The 18584-nt window shown below is 43.6% G+C and overlaps 1 protein-coding gene across 14 annotated transcripts in view; it reads left to right on the forward strand.

Annotated features, from left to right (window-relative positions):
* CPEB1 (cytoplasmic polyadenylation element binding protein 1) overlaps window positions 1-18584 on the forward strand; it is a 91371-nt gene that overhangs the window by 50726 nt on the left and 22061 nt on the right. For 6 of the 14 annotated variants that reach the window (XM_053888640.1, XM_019460366.2, XM_053888642.1 and 3 more), the window contains exon 3: window positions 14418-14609. The exons of 1 other annotated variant lie outside the window; for it this stretch is intronic. In XM_053888640.1, coding sequence (XP_053744615.1) covers window positions 14418-14609 — 192 coding nt within the window. Of the gene's footprint in view, window positions 1-13903; window positions 14054-14119; window positions 14214-14417; window positions 14610-18584 lie in introns of those variants that run through there. 7 more of the 14 variants (XM_019460371.2, XM_019460367.2, XM_019460369.2 and 4 more) reach the window with 3 other exon arrangements.

Genomic DNA, 18584 nt, shown 5'->3' on the forward strand with positions numbered 1-18584 from the left:
TTTTTTTGAGAGAGAGAGTGAGCACAAGCATGGAAGGGGCAGAGAGAAGGAGGGACAGAATCCCAAGCAGGCTCCACACTATAAACACCGGCTGGCTCAGGTGCCCAAAAAATAAAGTCTTTAAAAAAAAAAAAAAAAAAGGTTCCTGTCCCAGTAGGGGAAGGTTGGTTAATATTTCCCTGATGAAGGATACTTTTCAAGTGTATTGTTAAACTGATTTACAACGTGAGCCAAAACCTGAGAGTTGGATGCTTAACTGACTGAGCCACCCAGGGGCCCCTAAAAATTCTTAGGAGGGGCACCTGGGTGGCTCCGTCAATTAAGCACCTGACTCTTGACACTGGCTCAGGTCATGATCTCACAGTTTGTGAGTTGGAGCCCTGCATTAGGTTCTGTGCTAACAGCGCAAAGCCTGCTTGGGATTCTCTCTCTCCCTCTCTCTCTCTCTGCCCTTCTCTCAAGCGTGTATGCACACTCTTTCTAAATAAACTAAAAAAAGTTCTTATTGAGATATAACTGATGTATAATGTATTAGTACTAGGTGTATAGCATGATTTGATATACATTTATTGCAAGATTATATGCAGTTTATTCTAATGACCTACATTAGATTTTGCATTCACAGCCTGTCTTGATTGGAATGTAAATTCCCATCAGAAGTAGTTGATGTGTACTTAGGTTTCATAATATATAGTTAGAAATGTAGATTTACGTCCTCACGTTCTGAACCTTACTTAAAAGTGTTCCAATAACACCCAAGTTACCAGAATTTTTATTTATTTTTATTTAAAAATAATCTCTACAGGGCCTGTTGTAGGGCAGGATCACAGATGTGGAGTGGAGAGCAGGCACACACTGGATGCCAGCACCTTAATGTCTGTCCCTCACTGTGTCCAACTCTGCTCCCTCCTGCTCTTTTACTTTCTCAGTCAGCTCCAAGGGATACTGTCTGCAGAGAGAAGGCAGAACAATGCTTGGACTTGAGGTATAGAGTTGAGTACAGAGGTGCTCTGCTGAGAGGGGGAAGCAGCCCTGACACTCCAGTCCATGGAAGGAGAAAGGTCCTAGGAGAGTGTTCTAGAGCCTGTCCACGAACTCTGCTCTTTTTGTCACTTTATGAAGTAGGGAGTGTGACGTTTCATTTCTGCAAGCCTTGGCCTGTGTGCTACCATCCCCATCTGCTGGAGGGTCAGGGCTTTGCTGCTCAAACCTAAGTCTCCATGATGTTTTGATCACAGGCAGAATTACTCCCACTGTAGTGTGTGCATCCCAACTTCTGAATGTAGGTGTTGTACTCATTTCTTATTAAAAAAGAAATACAGCTATGGTATGAAAGGGAACTGCGCAGAGGTGAATGGTTAAAGCCAGAATTCACACTTGGAGAGAGTGTTACTGCTGTGAAGTGAGGGGCTTGGACTAAGTGGATTCCAAAGTCCCTTATATCTTTAATGTTCTGTGGCTTATCGTATTTTAAATTATCCTAATTTTGGATTGTCCTCGAACTCCTAATGTCAAATTTAAAATCTTTTAATAAGGATTTTTCTTTGTAAAAATTCTTAGAAGTTTTTTCAAATTTATTTAGGGGATATTAAATTTTAAATTACCTTTACCCTGTTTAATAAGCTGTATGTTTTTCTTGTTTAAATATGTTCATTGTAAAACATTTTGAAGGAAACAGAAAGAAGGAAAAGAATCCTGTGTAATCCCACTAGTCAGAGATAACGGTTAACATTTTAGCGTATCCAGTATTTTTCTAACATAGATACAGTATATATTTATTAAAACGAAAGCTTTCTGAATACACTGTATAGTGATTTGCCGCTTTCTATTTTTTTTTTCTATTTCTTTTAATGTCATTAATTTTCTATGTCCCTGTCAAGGTTACATAGCGTTTTACTGTGTAAATAGATGCAATAGGAGATTCTTACCCTAGATTCTTGGATAGAACTCAGGGAGTCTAGTAACATGGACAGGTGAATAGATCTTTATTTTCACCAGTATTTATCTGAAATGTAGCATTTCTTGCTGTTGTAAATGTTGGCAACAAATCACAATAATATTAGCAAGGCCTAATACTTTGGTAATGATAATCTTCATTAGGATGGTCAGACATTTTATATTTGACTTCTTTACAGTCACTGAACATATTTTAAAAAGTTTTTTATATTCATTACTTCAAAAATTATCACTATTTTATATATTGAACAACATTAATCTTAGTATCGATAGGCTTTAGCAGACTGCCAAATTGTTCATTGTATACAAAAGTTAAGAATTTCGAACTACTATAGATCATTTGCTTAAATAGGTGTCTGTTTTAAACACTAGTAGAAGTGCCTAAAGTTAAATCTTTTGTCTGTATCTGTGGTTATTTGGACACAGAATAAATAAATCTCTAGAAGTAAAATTCTTTAATCAAATAAGTATCTTTCAAAGCTTTGAGTGCACATGTCAGATTACCTTCCAGAAATGTACCAGTTTACTTTTCCATAGTATATGAAAGCACATGGTTGTTTTCACATCACTAGCTTTTATATTTTCTAGCTCTATTGTGGTTTCGCACTGTAAGGGGTCTCCAGTCTGGTGTCGTGTTTAAGGAACTTATGTAAACCCCAGATTTGAACAGTATAGCATCATTTCATCGTGTTTACACGAGGCTAGTTTTATATACAGTTGGGCACACCCTCTGGCAGCGTGTGGTATTCTGGACTCAAGCCTCCGAGAGCTGGAGCACCTGCCAAACCGGGAGCCATAGATGAGGTGGAGCTGGATTTGAATAAGGTGGCCTCTTTCCATTGGGAAGAAGCTAAATTGTCACTTTCAAAAATAATACACACACCTGGCAGTGGAATCTTGGATGCACCAGAATGTGACCTTGACGTTTTGCTGAAGAAGTGAGAGATTGGGGGAGGGGGATGGTAATAAGAGCGGAGAGAAGCTAGTTGTAAGAATTGATCTCTTGATAGGAAGAGGTGGCTTTAGTACAAAACTCCACAGGGGCCTAAGTGGAAAATGAGAATACAAGTTGTTGTTTTTAATTGTCTTTTTCAAAAATTTTTTTAACGTTTTTTATTTATTACTCAGAGAGCGTGAGCATGGGAGGGGCAGAGAGAGGGGGAGACACAGAAGCCGAAGCAGGCTCCGGGCTCCAGGTTTTCAGCACAGCGCCTGACACGGGGCTGGAACCCACACATCATGAGATTATGACCTGAGCCGAAGTCGGACGCCCAGCCAACTGAGCACCCAGGCACCCAAGAATTTGAGTTGGGACATGTATGAGTGCAGACCTGGGCCTAAGAAAGTGCCCAGGGTAGGAGAGAAGCAATAGAGCAGGTTCATCCTGGATTTGGATCCCACCTCTTCCACTTAGTAGCTTTGTCACTTTGACCCTCTCTGGGGCTTGTTTGCTCTCCAGTTGGGGGATGGGAGATTTAACCAAGTGTGCTTTTAGATCCTTTGTGATTGATTCGCTCTCATCTGGTGGCAGGGAATTGGGGGCATTTATCCCAGAGTCCTCATCCTGCATGTAGTAATTATTTGTTTGGTCAATCCCTGATAAAGGACCTGAATTATGCAGAGCACTCTTCTTAATCTTTTTTTTTTTTTTAATTTTTTTTAACATTTATTTATTTTTGAGACCGAGAGCATGAACAGGGGAGGGGCAGAGAGAGAGGGAGACACAGAATCCGAACAGGCTCCAGGCTCTGAGCTGCCAGCACAGAGCCCGACGTGGGGCCCGAACTCACGGACCGTGAGATCATGACCTGAGCCGAAGTCGGACGCTCAACCGACCAAGCCACCCAGGCGCCCCTTCTTAATCTTTTTTAAATTTAAATTTTTATTTTTGAGAGTGAGAGATTGAGAGAGCGTGAGCAGGGGGAATGGCAGAGAGAGAAGGGGACAGAGGATCTGAAGCAGGTTCTGTGCTGACTGCCCGATGTGGAGCTTGAACTCATGAACTGTGAGATCATGACCTGAGCTGAAGTTGGATACTTAACCGACTGAGCCACCCAGGCATCCCTGCACAGTGCTCTTATTTGCAACGGATCAAACACCTGATTAGAACTAACTTTGGCAAAATTTGAGAATTGTTGGAAGTCTTTTGGTATATACTTCATGGAATAGGAAGAAATGACTGGAAAACGAAGTAAGGACACTGAATCCAGGGCCTTCGATCTTGCCAAGATCCTGTCTGTCTCTCTCTCCAAGTGTGGGTTTTATTTTCTCCTTTTGCACAATTGCCTATTACCTGAGTAAGGGGTTATGTTCACATCCTCTAGCATCTTGAAGCTAGGAAATGGTTCTTCCTTCACTGTATCTAAATAGGAAAATTCAAAAAAGGACTCCCAGTTAGCTTGGTGTGGGTTGTCCCTATGCCTGGACTCATCTGTATGTCCTAGGAATGGGTTATTCTGGCCCAGATTGGGTCACATGTTCATCCATGAATCATCTCTGTGATCAGTGAAGCAAAATCCTCTAGGAAGATGGCATTTGCCTTGAAGGACCACTTGGTTGGCATAGGAAGAAAAATTGTTCAATAAAATCCTGGTGTGGGGGAGATTTTTTTTTTAAACATGGTCTAAGGGATTCATGAACTAGGCAGCAACAGTATTCAAACAATTGTTTGTACACATCCCATTAATTAAAAAAAAAAACCCACCAGTATACTCCACAATGAGATACCATCAATTCATCCCCATAAAGATGGTTGTAGGAAGGAAGGAAGGAAGAGAAAAGAAAATAGTGTTGGTGAGGATGTGGGGAAATTAGAACACTTGTGCACTGTGGAATGTAAAATGGTGCAGCCACTATGGAAAATAGTATGGTAGTTCCCCAAAATAAAAAAATTTAGAATTACCATATGATCCAGCAGTTCTGCTTGGAGGTATATACAAAAGGAAATTGAAACCATATTTGTACACCAGTGTCCGTAGCAGTGCTATTCACGATAGCCAGAAGGTGGAAATAACCCAAATGTCCCTTGGCAGTTGAGCAGGAAACAAAATGTGGTCTCTACATACAGTGGAATATTATTCAGCCTTAAAAAGGAAGGAAATTTTGATACATGCTTACAACATGGATGAACCTGGCACATCATACAAAGTAAAAGAAGTCAGCCACCAGGACAGATAATCTGTGATTCCATTTCTGTGAGGTGCTGAAAGAGTTGAATTCATACAGACAGAAAGTAGTTACCAGGTACTGGAGATGGGGCTAGTGGGGAGTTGGTTTAACAGGGACCGAGTTTTAATTTGAGATGAAGTTCTGACAATAGATAGTGGTGGGTAAATGCATAAAAATATGAATGTACTTAACTGCCTCTGAACTGTATACCTAAAAATGGCTAAAATGGTAAAATTTGATGTATAGTTTACCACAGTAATTATTTAAAATAATTTAAAGTACAACATACAAAAATACAACATACAAAAATTTTAATAATTTAAAATACAACATACAAAATTTAAAAATACAACATACTTCTTGCATGTTTAATTTGATATCTAAGTAATCATTTAAGTGAAAATGTATCCAGTGGAAATCAAAGGTATTTGATACTTCCTCTCTATTTAAAAATGTGTAAGCCCATTCTTTAACAGTAGAAAATTTTTCATTATTCCTTTTCTCCTTTCCTCATATTTGTAGTCTGCTTCTCCCACAGAATTTTATCCTAATGTAATATTGTACACTTACAGGTCTTTGGCTGATTACATTACACTTGTCTGCAACAAAAACAGTACATAAATAGAAATCTTAAATTATTTTCTGTGAGTAAAAGGCTGTAGGTATTCTGGATTGCCATGGCCTTTGATTGCTGGGGCAGTTAAGACCATCTAAATGTTACAAATTTTTATAAAGTTTTGTTTATTGGAAATGCTTCTTAATGAGATAGATGGGACATTTAAAAACCCATGTAATTTTGGACGACTCACTTATTGCTGGAATGACTCAGGGTTTTCAACACGATATATATTCCTATTTTTTGTTTTTCCAGATCTGTGTTCTGAGTAAACTTGCTCACATAAATAGATGGGAAACGAAGGAGTTAATTGGAGCAGCATGTCTCAATTGTTTGAACTCCTCAAGTTCCAAGCAAAAAGTTAGACATCTGTCATTATTTTTAGGCTTGTACTTGCTGGCAGTTCGATTTAATCCTTCATATTTGTGACAAACAAGGAACTGGAAACCATCTAATTTGCAAAAAGATTTACCCAAGTCATCAGTCACTGAATTTCTCAGTTTTTTGAAAGTGTACCAAGAGAGCTTTATGAAGACTTTAGATAACAACTATGTCTATCATTCTTTGACTTAGAGACCTTGTTTACCTTAATTTACCTAAAGGATTGAGAAAATTAAAATAATGTTAATTTAAAAATACACCTTTGCCAGCACAGTATCTTAAGATGTGTTTTATCTTCTCACGTAAAGTATGTATTGTCAAAAACCTTAGGTCTGTAGATTTTAACTTGCTGTACTTATGGAAAATGTCAACCATAAAATCTAATGAAGTCTGTTCTTATTGTCAAACCAATCAGTTCAATCAGACTTGGCCTTTTGTCAGAAAAAGCCTGACTTCGCTTTCACCCGGTATTTTTATGAACATTTTCCAACATACATAAAAGCTGAATGATTTATGAAGTGAACACCCATAAAGCCCTTCACCTAGATACTATGGTAAACATTTTGTCAGTTGGCTTTACAACGTATTCGTTTATTTACCCCCTTAACCATTTATCTTTTCACCTGTTTACCTTTCACAATTAGTTTCAAAGTAAGTTGCCGATGTGAATATAATTCACCTCTAAATACTTCAGTGTGCAGGGGCGTCTGGGTAGCTCAGCTGGTTAAGTGTCTGACTTCGGCTCAGGTCATGATCTCACAGTTTGAGTTCGAGCTCCATATTCGGCTCTGTGCTGACAGTGTGGAGCTGGCTTCAGATCCTCTGTCCCCCTCACTCTGCCCTTCTTCCTCCGTCCCTGCCTCTCTCTCTCAAAAACATTAAAAAAAAAAAAATACTTCAGTGTGCATATCATTAATGTTCAGTATTTGCTGATAATATTTTGAGGTAAAATTTATACACAAATGCACAAATCCTCTGTGGATCATGAGATTCATCCTGACAAATAACACACACCCAACTTGGACTCCCGTCAGTTGTAGTGCATTACCCTCCCCTCGCAAAGGTCCTTCCTACCTTTTCCCAGTCCGCTCCTTCCACGGCCCTGCTGCCTCTCCCAGAGGCAGCCATCGGATTTCATTTCATCATATGAGTTTTGCCTGTTCTAGAACTTCAGGTAAAAGTACATTTATGTAAGGCTTCTTTCAGTGTAATTAAGATTCATCTATGTTGCATGTATCAGTAGTTTATTCCTTTAGATCGCTGAGTCATATTCCAGTATATACATGTGTCACACTTTATTCTTCTGTTGATGGTCACTTGGGCTGTCTCCAGGTTTGGTGATTATGAATAAGACCATCACCGTTCATGTACAGACCTTTTTGTAAAAGCATACTTTCATCCCACTTGGTTGAATACTTTGGAGTGGAATTGCTGTGTCCTAGAATAGTCTGTTTAGTTGTGTAAGAAATTCACAGACCTTTCTCAAAAGTGATTATACTGCATGTATGATGCATGAAAGATCTCATCGGCAACACTAAATGTTGGCAAAATGTGGAGCCAGTCTTTCTAAATTTAGCTGTCTGGTGGGTACGTAGTGGTTTCTTGTGGTCCAATTTGCATTTCTTTGACTAATGATGAGCACTTTTTCAAGTGCTTCCTGACCTGTTGGTTATGTATCTTTTTGAAATGTCTTTTCAATATTTTATGCCTTTTTGAAAATATTTTTTCCTTTACTTTTGAGTTAAGATTTCTTTTATATTGTCCATACTAGCTATTTATCAGATATGGTTGCGGATATCTTCTCCCATTTCATAGCTTGTCATTATTTTCTTAATGGAGTCTTGATGAGCAGAAGTGTTTAATTCTGGTAAGACCCATGTATCAAAAGTTTTTTCTAATGACCATTACTTTCTGTGTCTTCCTTAGGAAACCTATGCATCTGTGTACTCCTCAACCCTAAGTCACAAGGACAGTTGATGTTTTCTTAGAGTAGCCTTATGGTTTTGCCTTTTTTAGATCTCTTGGATTCATATTGAATTAATGTTTGTATATGGTGTCAGGTAAGAGGTTAAGGTTCATTTTTTTTTTTTTTTTTTTTATCCCATGTGGATGTCTGGTCAGTCGAGCACCATTTGTTAAAAAGTCTTTCCGTACTGAATTGCTCAAAGGCCAGGTATTTCATTGGGGTTGCACTAACCACATAGATCACTTTGGTGGGAATTAACTTTTTAACAATATTGAATTTTCTATTATGTGAACATGGTATATGACATTTTAGAATCTAAACATTAATGTTTATTTTAAGGAATATTGTAGAAATCACTTTTGATTATTGAAACAATTTGTGGAATTTGAAGATTATTAAAAACAGTCAAGACTAAAATAAGCCAATGATCCTATTTTTCTGATGGTTTGTAGAAAGTAAATCGGTTGTCTCTCATACTTTCATCTGTAATATAATTTAATGCATAGGTAAAATCATGTGTAAGCTTTTCCAGAGTATCCTAGCCATCATGCAAGCTCTCTCATCTGACCTGTTGTTTCACTTATCAGCACATAGATAAACGATAAATTATTTTCTGGAGTGTGAACTTCTGAGGAATTGTGATTAAATCTAGCTAAGTCTTTAATGTTTGGTGACTAGTGTAAGAGAAAGTTAATAAGCCAGGGCCTGAAGATTGGCTTTGATATGAGAGGCATTAGGGAGCCAGTGAAGGTACTTGTTTAGTAGAATGAACACCATGAAGGAAAGTGGTGTTGGGTAAGAATGGGGTGAGTAAGAATTACTTGGAAGAGACCATCTGGAGTAGAAAAACCCTTTTATTTATTTATTTTTTTTAATTTTTTTTTTTCAACGTTTTTTATTTATTTTTGGGACAGAGAGAGACAGAGCATGAACGGGGGAGGGGCAGAGAGAGAGGGAGACACAGAATCGGAAACAGGCTCCAGGCTCCGAGCCATCAGCCCAGAGCCTGACGCGGGGCTCGAACTCACGGACCGTGAGATCGTGACCTGGCTGAAGTCGGACGCTTAACCGACTGCGCCACCCAGGCGCCCCAGAAAAACCCTTTTAAAATTGTACTGCTCGGAGTGTGGCCAGCATACCAGGAATGCGACATAATATGGGAGTTGATTAGAAACGCATATTCTGGGCTTGACCCAGACCCACTGAACCTGAATCAGTGTTTTAAAAAGATTCCCAAGTCATTTAAAGTTTGGGGAGTACTGCTCTGGAGAAGCTTGCAGTCTCCCTGGCATATGAGTAGTTAAGGGCCAAAGTACAAACAGAGCAGTTGAAATGATCTTGACAGATGTCTGACTTCTTGCACGTTTGTTCTTTCTCTTTAAGTTGCCAAGATGGATTTCCAAAATCATCATTTTGGTTTTTTTGATTTTGTGTGAGAAAATTGTCTTTCAGACAGTCTTTTTAGAAATACATTCTTAGAAATGCTACTTTATAGGCTTGTTAAAACCCTACGAACCATAAATCATTGATTTAAGGAGATTCAGCTATAAAGCTAGTCTTTTGAAAGAATCTAATGGGAACAAATAATGCAGTGTCCTATCTCTGCTATTCCCAGAGCCTGGAATTTGGGGATAAAGTTGAGATTTTTTTAAAAGACTCGAGTGTGGTTGCTAAACAAACTATAATAGTGTGCTGCTTAGGTTGAAAGAGGGAAAAGACAGGAGAGGATGGATTTTATTCTGCATTGTTATAATTGTACACTGACTAAAGGAAAATCCATTAGTAGTCTGCTGACCTTATACAGTAGCTGTTCATATTTTTCTGTTTCTTTACCAAAATTTCCATCAATGGACAGAATTTTCACATTGTTCTAATCATGGTATAGATAGATGCAGCTTTGTAGTCTGCTTGTGCCATTTAACATATTTCCCTTCAGCTCTTCTTCCCTCTCATCCCTGGCCTCCTGATAGGCCTTCTGAGCTCCGATCTCTGGTTCATCTTGGACCCTTCAGCCTGTTATTTCCTGTTTAAGAGTCCATAGACATCCCTCACTTGGGGTGCCTTGGTTCAACTGGTACAAACACACCTTGCTGACCTTACCTCCTCATGGAACTAGATCTTTTTCCTAGGATCAGCTTGTGATTCATCTGTTCTGTGAAGCCAACCCAACTTCTGGCAGTCACCATCTGCCTTTGTACAGTGGAGCCTCCTAACTTAAGGGCTTCACAAGTGAGGGCCTCATAGCACAGTTCTTGTCTTCCCTTAGTCTCCAGACTTCAAGAATGGTGGCAGCAGACGACCCTGAGCAATGCTGTGCTGAGTTTTGCTGGCAGAGGAGTCATCAGAGGAACAACAGCCTCTTACGAAGATGGAAAAGATAAGAGATGAGGTCACTCTGAGCCCTGGAGCCAGGGTCCCTGGTTCACCTCTGCATTTTGAGTCTGCCAGGGGATGCTCTAGTTGAGATTGTGGCTAACTTTGACCTTTGGGTCAATTTACTTATTTCCCTGAGTTGTTTGCCTGCTAAGAAATTTGGGGGATTAACTGTAAAGAAGATAACTGATAGTTTCAAAGGGAAATGATTTTTAAAATTTTGAACTAAATTAAGAAACTTAAGTCAGAAGCTTTGTTATGGGTATGGATGAAGGAAACTTGTAGGAAAAAGCATTTAAACTGAGAGTCCTTGTTCATTAGATTGCCTTAGAATAAGAATTATCACATCATCTTGTGCCAGTTATCAGCTTTTAGTACTTGAGAGTACGTAGATGGAGCTGGGCAAAAGATTATAAATAATATCCTCCAGTAAAAAGGGTCACATCCCTGTCCAGCATCTGCTGTGAGCTTCAGAAGCAAAGAAAAGCTTTTGCTCAGTACAGTTAGCCTTTGCTTTTCAGACCTCTTACCTCACTGCATGTTAGGCTGTGTTGACAGTTTACTTCTCAAACTTTCTTTCAGTACACGGAGAAGAGGTGGACAGCAAGGGGTAAATTTGGATAGAAGGGATCAGTTAGTCATTGGAAAGGAGCGTTTTTGGGTAACCTGTTTCTGGAGGGGCAACTGGATGGCACAGTTGGTAAAGTGAGTGACTCTTGTTCTCGAGGTCATGAGTTTGAGCTCCATGTTGGGTGTAGGGATTACTTCAGAAAGAGAGTCTGTTTCTTGAGTAAAATGTTTCTGAACACAAAGGCTCCAGATAAGAGTGATCATGCCTACCAGGCCTACCATCTCTGAGATTGCTGTCCTGGTAGGATTTTCTTAATTGAAGCGTAGTTTAACGTACAATATGATGTTAGTTCCAGGTGTACAGCATAGTGATTGGACAATTCTGTATTTGACCCCGTGCCCACCACAGTAAGTATAGTCACTGTTGGCCACCATACGACATTACTACAGTATCACTAACTCTTTACCTTATGTTCTTTGTACTTTACATCTCTGTGACTTCTTTTAGAACTGGAAGTTTTGTCCTGGTACGATTATTAAAATTTGCCTCCTTTCTCTCAAAAACGTCTTGGTTTGGATGATAAATTACATGGTCACCCTACTGAAAACTGATAAAATGCTTTGTGTCGGACAGTGTACCAGATGTTTTATGTGATCCTGAAAGAATAAGGATCTGCTGTTGCCACCTTACAAAGATGCTCAGAAGCTAAGTAACTTGACTGAGATCACACAGTGGCAAGACTTGGTGAGCAAAGTAAGATCCTGTTGGACTTTTAAAGCTACTTAATTTTTCCCAGTCTGCTACACTAAGCATTTAATGGGTATGGCCTTCATTGATTTTAGGATCTAGTGAAGGAACCCTGCAGTGGTTGTGAAAGCCTTTTTCTGGAAGAGAATGTGGGATGGGGGATGTCTGGATAAGGATAGAGGTGATGTGATGCCTATGGTGGGGATGCTGGGAGTGAAAGTAGAGTTGTGTTCAGATCACAGAGCTGGATGCACGTAGCCATCAGTATCCTTAAACAGCCCTGCTGCTGAAGCCTGGGTCTGTCAGCTTGGGATGGGAAGGTTATGGAAGTTGTATAGATACTATTGCTCAAACTGGTGTGTGCATACATATCAGCTGGTAATCTTGTTAAAATGCAGGTCAATTCCATAGATCTCGGGGGTGCTGAGATTGTGTATTTATAACAAACTCCTGGTGATGCTGATGTTGCTGGTCTTCCTCACTAGACTTTGGGCAGCAAGAGTATAGTCGATGATTAGATCCTTCCTGCCAGAGGCATGGGGGTAGTCATGCACACAGATACCCTCATTTTAGAGGTCAGGGTGGGGTGGGGGCAGTTGTGTCTAGGCAGAGGTGGCCTCGCTGTGGGGTGGAAGGGACTATATAGATAGCTGGTTTAGTGGGCACAGGTACTGAAATATAGATGTTTTTAAAGGCAGCATTGTTTTTGTAGTTAGTACACGTAGATTATTTTTAAAGTTTGTCCTTAGCTTGTGTGAGGGTGGACCTAGAGAAGCAGGAGGGGAGTGTTCTGGGGTGGGGACAATACCAACATGGTGCAGTGGTGAACAAGGTTTTAACAAACACAGACAGGGAGCAAGCAGAGTATCTATAGCCAGACAGGAATAACGTGGATGGATGACACAGCAGCAAAGCTCTAAAGAAAAAGGAAGGGAAAAAGAAAAAGAAAAAACCACCTCTAATGGGAGGAGTCTCTCCTACAGACTGGTCATTTCTCCCCTCTCAGCTCTGCCTGAGTGCCCAAGGACATAGGGGTATGTACTGCAGGTGGTTCTCGCTAGTTTATCCTGTGGCTAATAGCATTTTTCTTGCCTCTGCCCACCTGGGACCCTGTCTATATCGGTCACTGCCCGTATGACATGGGAGAACAGGTGAGGCGGAGTACTGCCACCAGCATGGTTTAGGTGTGAGCAGCCTGCCTGCTGAGGCTGGGACCTTTGCTCTCTACCCTCTTTTCTGGGGAGGAGGCCTTGTGACTACAGGTCATGATGGCAGAGGACTGATACGGGAGAGCACGTCACCAAAGAGGAAATGGCGGAGGTTCCAGAATATCTGGGCAGAGCTGTACTTTGTTGCTGGAGCTGTGAGTGGTCACAGAAGTGGGGCCTTGGTCCTGAGCAGGACCCCTGAGTGAGGGCCCCAGCAGCCAGAGGCATCAGTGAGCCTCCCAGCTGGCTAGCTCCTGGAAGGCCGGAGACAGGGCGTTGGCAGGGCCGGCTGGTGGGAGCTCCTGAGCACTGGATTTCTGAAGGGGCAGAATAGCACTGGGACTGTTGCTTTTCTTTCTGTCTGTCTGAACTGTTTAGCAGTGTTGCCTCAGTCTGTCCCTATGTCCGGCCGCCCGAGGGAAGGGAGGCTGGACCTGACAGAGCTGCTCATGACTCATGCCCATCCTGTTGGGGCGAGAGGAACCAGGGACAGGAATTGTCCTGGTCAGGGCAGAGCTTACTCTGGCCTGTGGGTGGTGGGACATACCAGGGCAGCCCGGCGACTCCCTTCCCTCTGCTGAAGCTGACCCCTTTTCTCTGTGATGTGCTCCAGACAAGCCTGGAGCACCAGGTGTTGTTTCCCAGGGTCCCAGTATGCAGTGTTTTCTGAAGGTTACCCCATCCCTCAGTGGTAAACACTGCTGTGTCAGGGTGCTGCTCAGGGGCCACTTGGAGCACATAGATTTTTGCTAGCAGGATTGTGAAGCTTTGCATTGGGCTGCAAAACCAGGGCTTGAGCAAGCAGCTGGAGAGAATCCAGGACTAGAGTGTTTTTGGGTTTGGGGGTGGAGAGCAGAGGGAGGGGAAGGGAGGGGCAGGAGGGCAGAGCTACACAAGCAGGCAGTCACTGCTTTGGCTTTGCTGTCAGCGGAGAGGACTTCAGTCGTGCCTCGGGGCCGCTTGGCCACCATTGCTGGAGACCGGAGGGCGCTGCCTCAGAACCCTGACTTACCGGCACTGCACCCGGACTGTTCCAAGTAGCTGTTGTGCTATCTTTTCCCGGGGAGGCAAGTCTCCTCCCTGTCGTCCCCTCCTGCTCCTCCCCCATTCTGTGAGGGATGATGCCGCTTTCTATTGCACAGCTCAGCCGGCTGATGTCACTGGCAGCGGGAAGCATCAGCAGCCTGATCACATGCTGGCCCAGTCTGTAATGCAGACGGGATAGGGGTGTGTATGTGGGGAGGGGGGCTGTATGGCAACTGCTCTTGCTCTGACGCCCCCAAAAGTGCAGAGGCAGCGGCCGCAGCATCCGGCCGACTTGGATGTCTGCTCCTTGAGCTCCGGGAAACTATTATTATTAATATTTATTGTTGATAATACTGGGGAAAACAGCCCTTAACTCTGGGGTTTCTGCTGTCCTCCTGTCCAAAGCAGACTTCCAGGACTCAGAAGAAACAGTTACGAGCAGGATGCTTTTCCCCACCTCTGCGCAAGATTCTTCCCGGGGCCTCCCAGATGCAAATGACTTGTGCCTTGGCCTGCAGTCCCTCAGTCTCACAGGCTGGGACCGACCCTGGAGCACCCAGGACTCCGATTCCTCAGCCCAGAGCAGCACACACTCGGGTGAGTGCCAGAAAATGAGTTGGCTGGGGGAGGGGGACGCATGGGGTGGTGAGCAGAGACATCCACAGCAACAGTTGTTCTCTTCCCCTTTGCATCACCTCCCCCCCCCCCCCCCCCAATACAACATGGAGCTGTTTTGCAAGAGATGGAAATGCTGGCTGTGAGCGTGGCAGGACAGATGGTTGCTCGTAAAGGCAGGCATGGCTTTTCCACTTACCCTGATAAATTCCCTGGAGTTGTTAGTGTGCACCTGGGGTGGCCCTGAGAAGGGTCCCCAAGGTGACAGTCTTATGCAGAAAAGATCCAGCTAACCCCCCGAGTGCCCAGGCCTGTTTTGGAGATGATGAAGCAAAACACTTTTCAGTGGGGGAGGGGACTTCAGGGGCTGATCCCTGGATGTCCAGATTCTGTTTCTCAGTGGTTTTTATAACTAGGGACCTGTATACGAGGATGGGTGAGTCCCTAAATCATGGCAAGGGAGTAATTTTAACCTCCAGTGTGGCTGGGTGGTATTAGAATATTGGAATTGGCTTTAACATACGGGTAAGAGCATTGACCCTGGAAAGGGACAGGCAGGGTCAGTGGGGTGGAGTAACTCTCAGCTGCGGAGGCTTTGTTTTTCTTTGTGTGAAGGGTAACCAAATGGATGGAGGAAGAGCCACTCCCCTTTAGGACCCCTTGTTGCCTTGGGAGGATTTGATGGGGACAGCCTGAAGGGGCTTCTTGGCCAACCCCGTGAACTGCTTCTGCTGAGAACTTCCCAGTGCCCGTTTCTTTCCCTCTTGTGGTACACGGGGGAGGGTTGGCCAGACCCAGCCAAATCTTGGAGTGTTCAGGAAGAAATGGGAACTTCAGAAATACTATAGGTAACTTAAAACCCATGTATTTTGCTTTATGTACATTATACCTTAATAAAAAGAATAGCAGCAGATACTTAGGGAAGATGGAAAGGTAGTGGGGGGCAGCCATTTCCTATTGGTGCTGACCGTGGAATTCACTGAGCCTGCCATCCTTCCCTCACCTCCTCAGCTCCAGAAACTGGCAGTCATGGTAGCCAGGTACCGTCTTGCTGATTCTCTGGCCTCCACCCTATTTGGCCGCAGGTCTTTTTTTAGAATGCTTTGCAGAGCCCGGGACTGTTATCTGTTGGCATTATCCCATTTGATTGGGGGTAGGGGGTTGGATTTTTTTTTTTTTTTTTTTTTGATTTGAGGATGGGGAAGAGCTTTGTCTAAGTAACTACCTCTGGGTTAAGGTAGAATTTCTTGAAGTACTGGCCTTCAGTTGGCTCAGGTTTTTCCAGAAAGATTGGTAACTGCCCTGGGGCAAGGAAGTGTGGCATCCTGTGCCTGGAGATCTTGGCTGGAAGGCCACGGTTGCTTCTTTTATGTGGTACTCTGAAGTTGACCCAGATGGCCTGTGAAGCTGACCTTGTCCTCATTCCCACTGTATCTGAGCAGAAAACAGAAGAGCTTATGCAGGAGGTGGGCACCTGTCTGTGGTGACCAGTGTTTGACTAAGGCACTATCTCTCACTGGTGTCAGATTGGGGCGTGGCCCTTCTTTGGCTCTGGTCTCTGTTAGCTACAAGGGTCCTTCTGAAAAGTAGTACTGCACACAGGTTGCAGGAGGGCGCAGGTTGGGGCTTGGAGAGCGTAGCCTGAAAGTTACTGTGAAATTAGGCTGTAAAAAAAAAAACAGCTTGGACCCAGTCGTAATTCCTCCAGCTTCCTTGCTGCCTGAAAGTCCTGTGCTTGTAGCTATTTGTCTCCAGAGTGGGGATGAATTTATTTCTTCACCTTTCATCTCAGGCACATCAGTGATAAATATCACATGATTTTGTGGATCAGGGAGGGACTGCAGTCTGTGGCCCTAGCATTCACAGGGACCAGAGGGCTGCCCCAGTGCTGTCATCTGGCTATCGGCAGGGTTAGTGTGGCCGTGTCTTCCTTTCTGAGGGTTAAGGACACACCCATCCCTCACATCCGTGATGTCCTCAAATTTTGGAGCTATGATGACGGCCATCTCTCTTCTTTTCCCTGAGCTCTGGGCCTTCTCAGCCCACACGAGGGTACTGCCTACTGGAGTAGGATGCAGCCCTCCCACCAGCCAGCTGCAGTGCCAGATCGGGCACCCTTGCCAGCAATGCGGGAACATGCGGCCCACATTCCAGTGCCTACACTGCCTTCCCTTCTGAAGACCAACTAGCTCAGTTTCTTTAGGGAGGGAGGAGGTGTTTCAACATCTCTGGGCAGTCTGGGAGTTATCCATGCTGTGTTTTGTGGAGCACAGGTGCAGGCTTGCTCCTTGGGCTCTGCTTGGTGACACATTGCCCCAGGCAGCTGTGGCTTCACCACTGACCACCTTCTGCCATCATATGTGTTCATCAGTGTTGGGGGTAGGGGAGGAAGATGGCAGGGCTCTTGCCTGAAAATCTTGGTTAAATGTATTCAGCAAGCATTGAGCCCTGGCTATGTGCCAGGTACTAGATTAGGCTCTGGAGGTCCATCGATGAATAAAATTGTTGCCCTTACAAATCCCTGTAGCTACCAAGGGTAAACAGATGAGAAGGTATACCAAAGGCAGTGTGATAGTTGCTACAACAGGGGCTTCCATTTTTTCCACTAAGGATTTTTTTTTTTTTTTTTTGCACAGGGACAACTTTTAACTGGGTTCTCAGCATGAGACTGGTACATGGAGACCTTTCTTGGGGGGCTAGGATCCTTCCGCTACATGGGCTCCATTGGCCTCCGAGGCCTGCTTTTGAAGCCCCTGGGGTGGAATCTGGTTTTGAGATTAGTGCCTGCAAGACCAGCATCGGTTTGGTTATGGCGCTTTGTGGGGTCCCTCCTTCTAGAAAGACTGGGCCTACCCTGAGGCCTCACCTCTTGCTGGGAAGAAAGCCTTTTGGGGAAAGATGAATGTTAGACATTGGTTTTTCCCTGAGACCCCAGTGGCATGTGTCCAGCACTACCTTTGTCATCCTTTTAGTGTGTCTGAAGTCCTGTAATAGAACAGTAGAACCACGAAAGCTGTCCTCAGTATCTTGGGATGGGGGATGGAATGACTAATAACTACCAGTTGTTGACTGCTTCCTATGTGAAGTCCATCATGTGACTTTAATGCTTGTACAATCCCATGAAATGGGTAGTCATTACTTCTATCATAAAGATGGGTAGGTAAGGTCACAGGTTGTGAAGTACCAGAAGTCACACAACTGCCAGAACTCACAGTGCTCTTTGGTTCCAAAACTCTTGTGCTTTCTATTACACCTGTGTTCCTATAAGCAGAACTCTTAACATGTTGGACAAGAACACCTATGTTAAGGTATTTCCACATACTGCCCTGGGGCTGTCCATCCAGAGGTGATGTGTTCCCTAGCTGAGACCCCTCAAAGCTACAGTGTGCCGTAGACAGTTCTGACTCCCCTCTGCCTGAGTCTTAGCTCATGAGCTGTGCCCACCCAATGGATCTGTCTCCCTGACTTCCCCCTGGGGACTCTGTTGCAGGCAATATTACTCAGCATGAAGGGGGTGACTGAGAATCTACTTTGGGGAGGCCTGGAAGCAGGGACTCTTAATGCATGCCTTGTATCGAAGCCCAGTGGGTAGACCAGATGTTCTGTCTGAGGATGCCAGAGGCCATGCCCTGTTTTCTCCCACTGTCCTTTAGAAGTCCCCGGGGGTTAACCTGTCCACCTTCTCTGGTTTCTGCCCTGACTGCTAACCAGTCAGGTTATGAATGGTATGTTCCCGTGCTGTGTTACTTGCAGGCTCTCTGTTGGTGGGCAGGCTGGATCAGCCTGGAGTGAGAAGGGGGACCCTCGGCATTTTGATTTTGCTGCTGCTATACTTCCAAAACAGCCTTTCTGAGGTGATACTCAAAACAGAGTTGGGCTCCTCATCTGTGGAACATGGACTTCTTGGGCTGGACCAAGTTCCGCTCCTGCAGATCTCCTTCAACCATCCACTTCTCC

Source organism: Panthera pardus, unplaced genomic scaffold (genome assembly GCF_024362965.1).
Source record: "Panthera pardus isolate Hobbes unplaced genomic scaffold, ASM2436296v1 HiC_scaffold_23, whole genome shotgun sequence".
NCBI classification, from domain to species: Eukaryota; Metazoa; Chordata; class Mammalia; order Carnivora; family Felidae; genus Panthera; species Panthera pardus.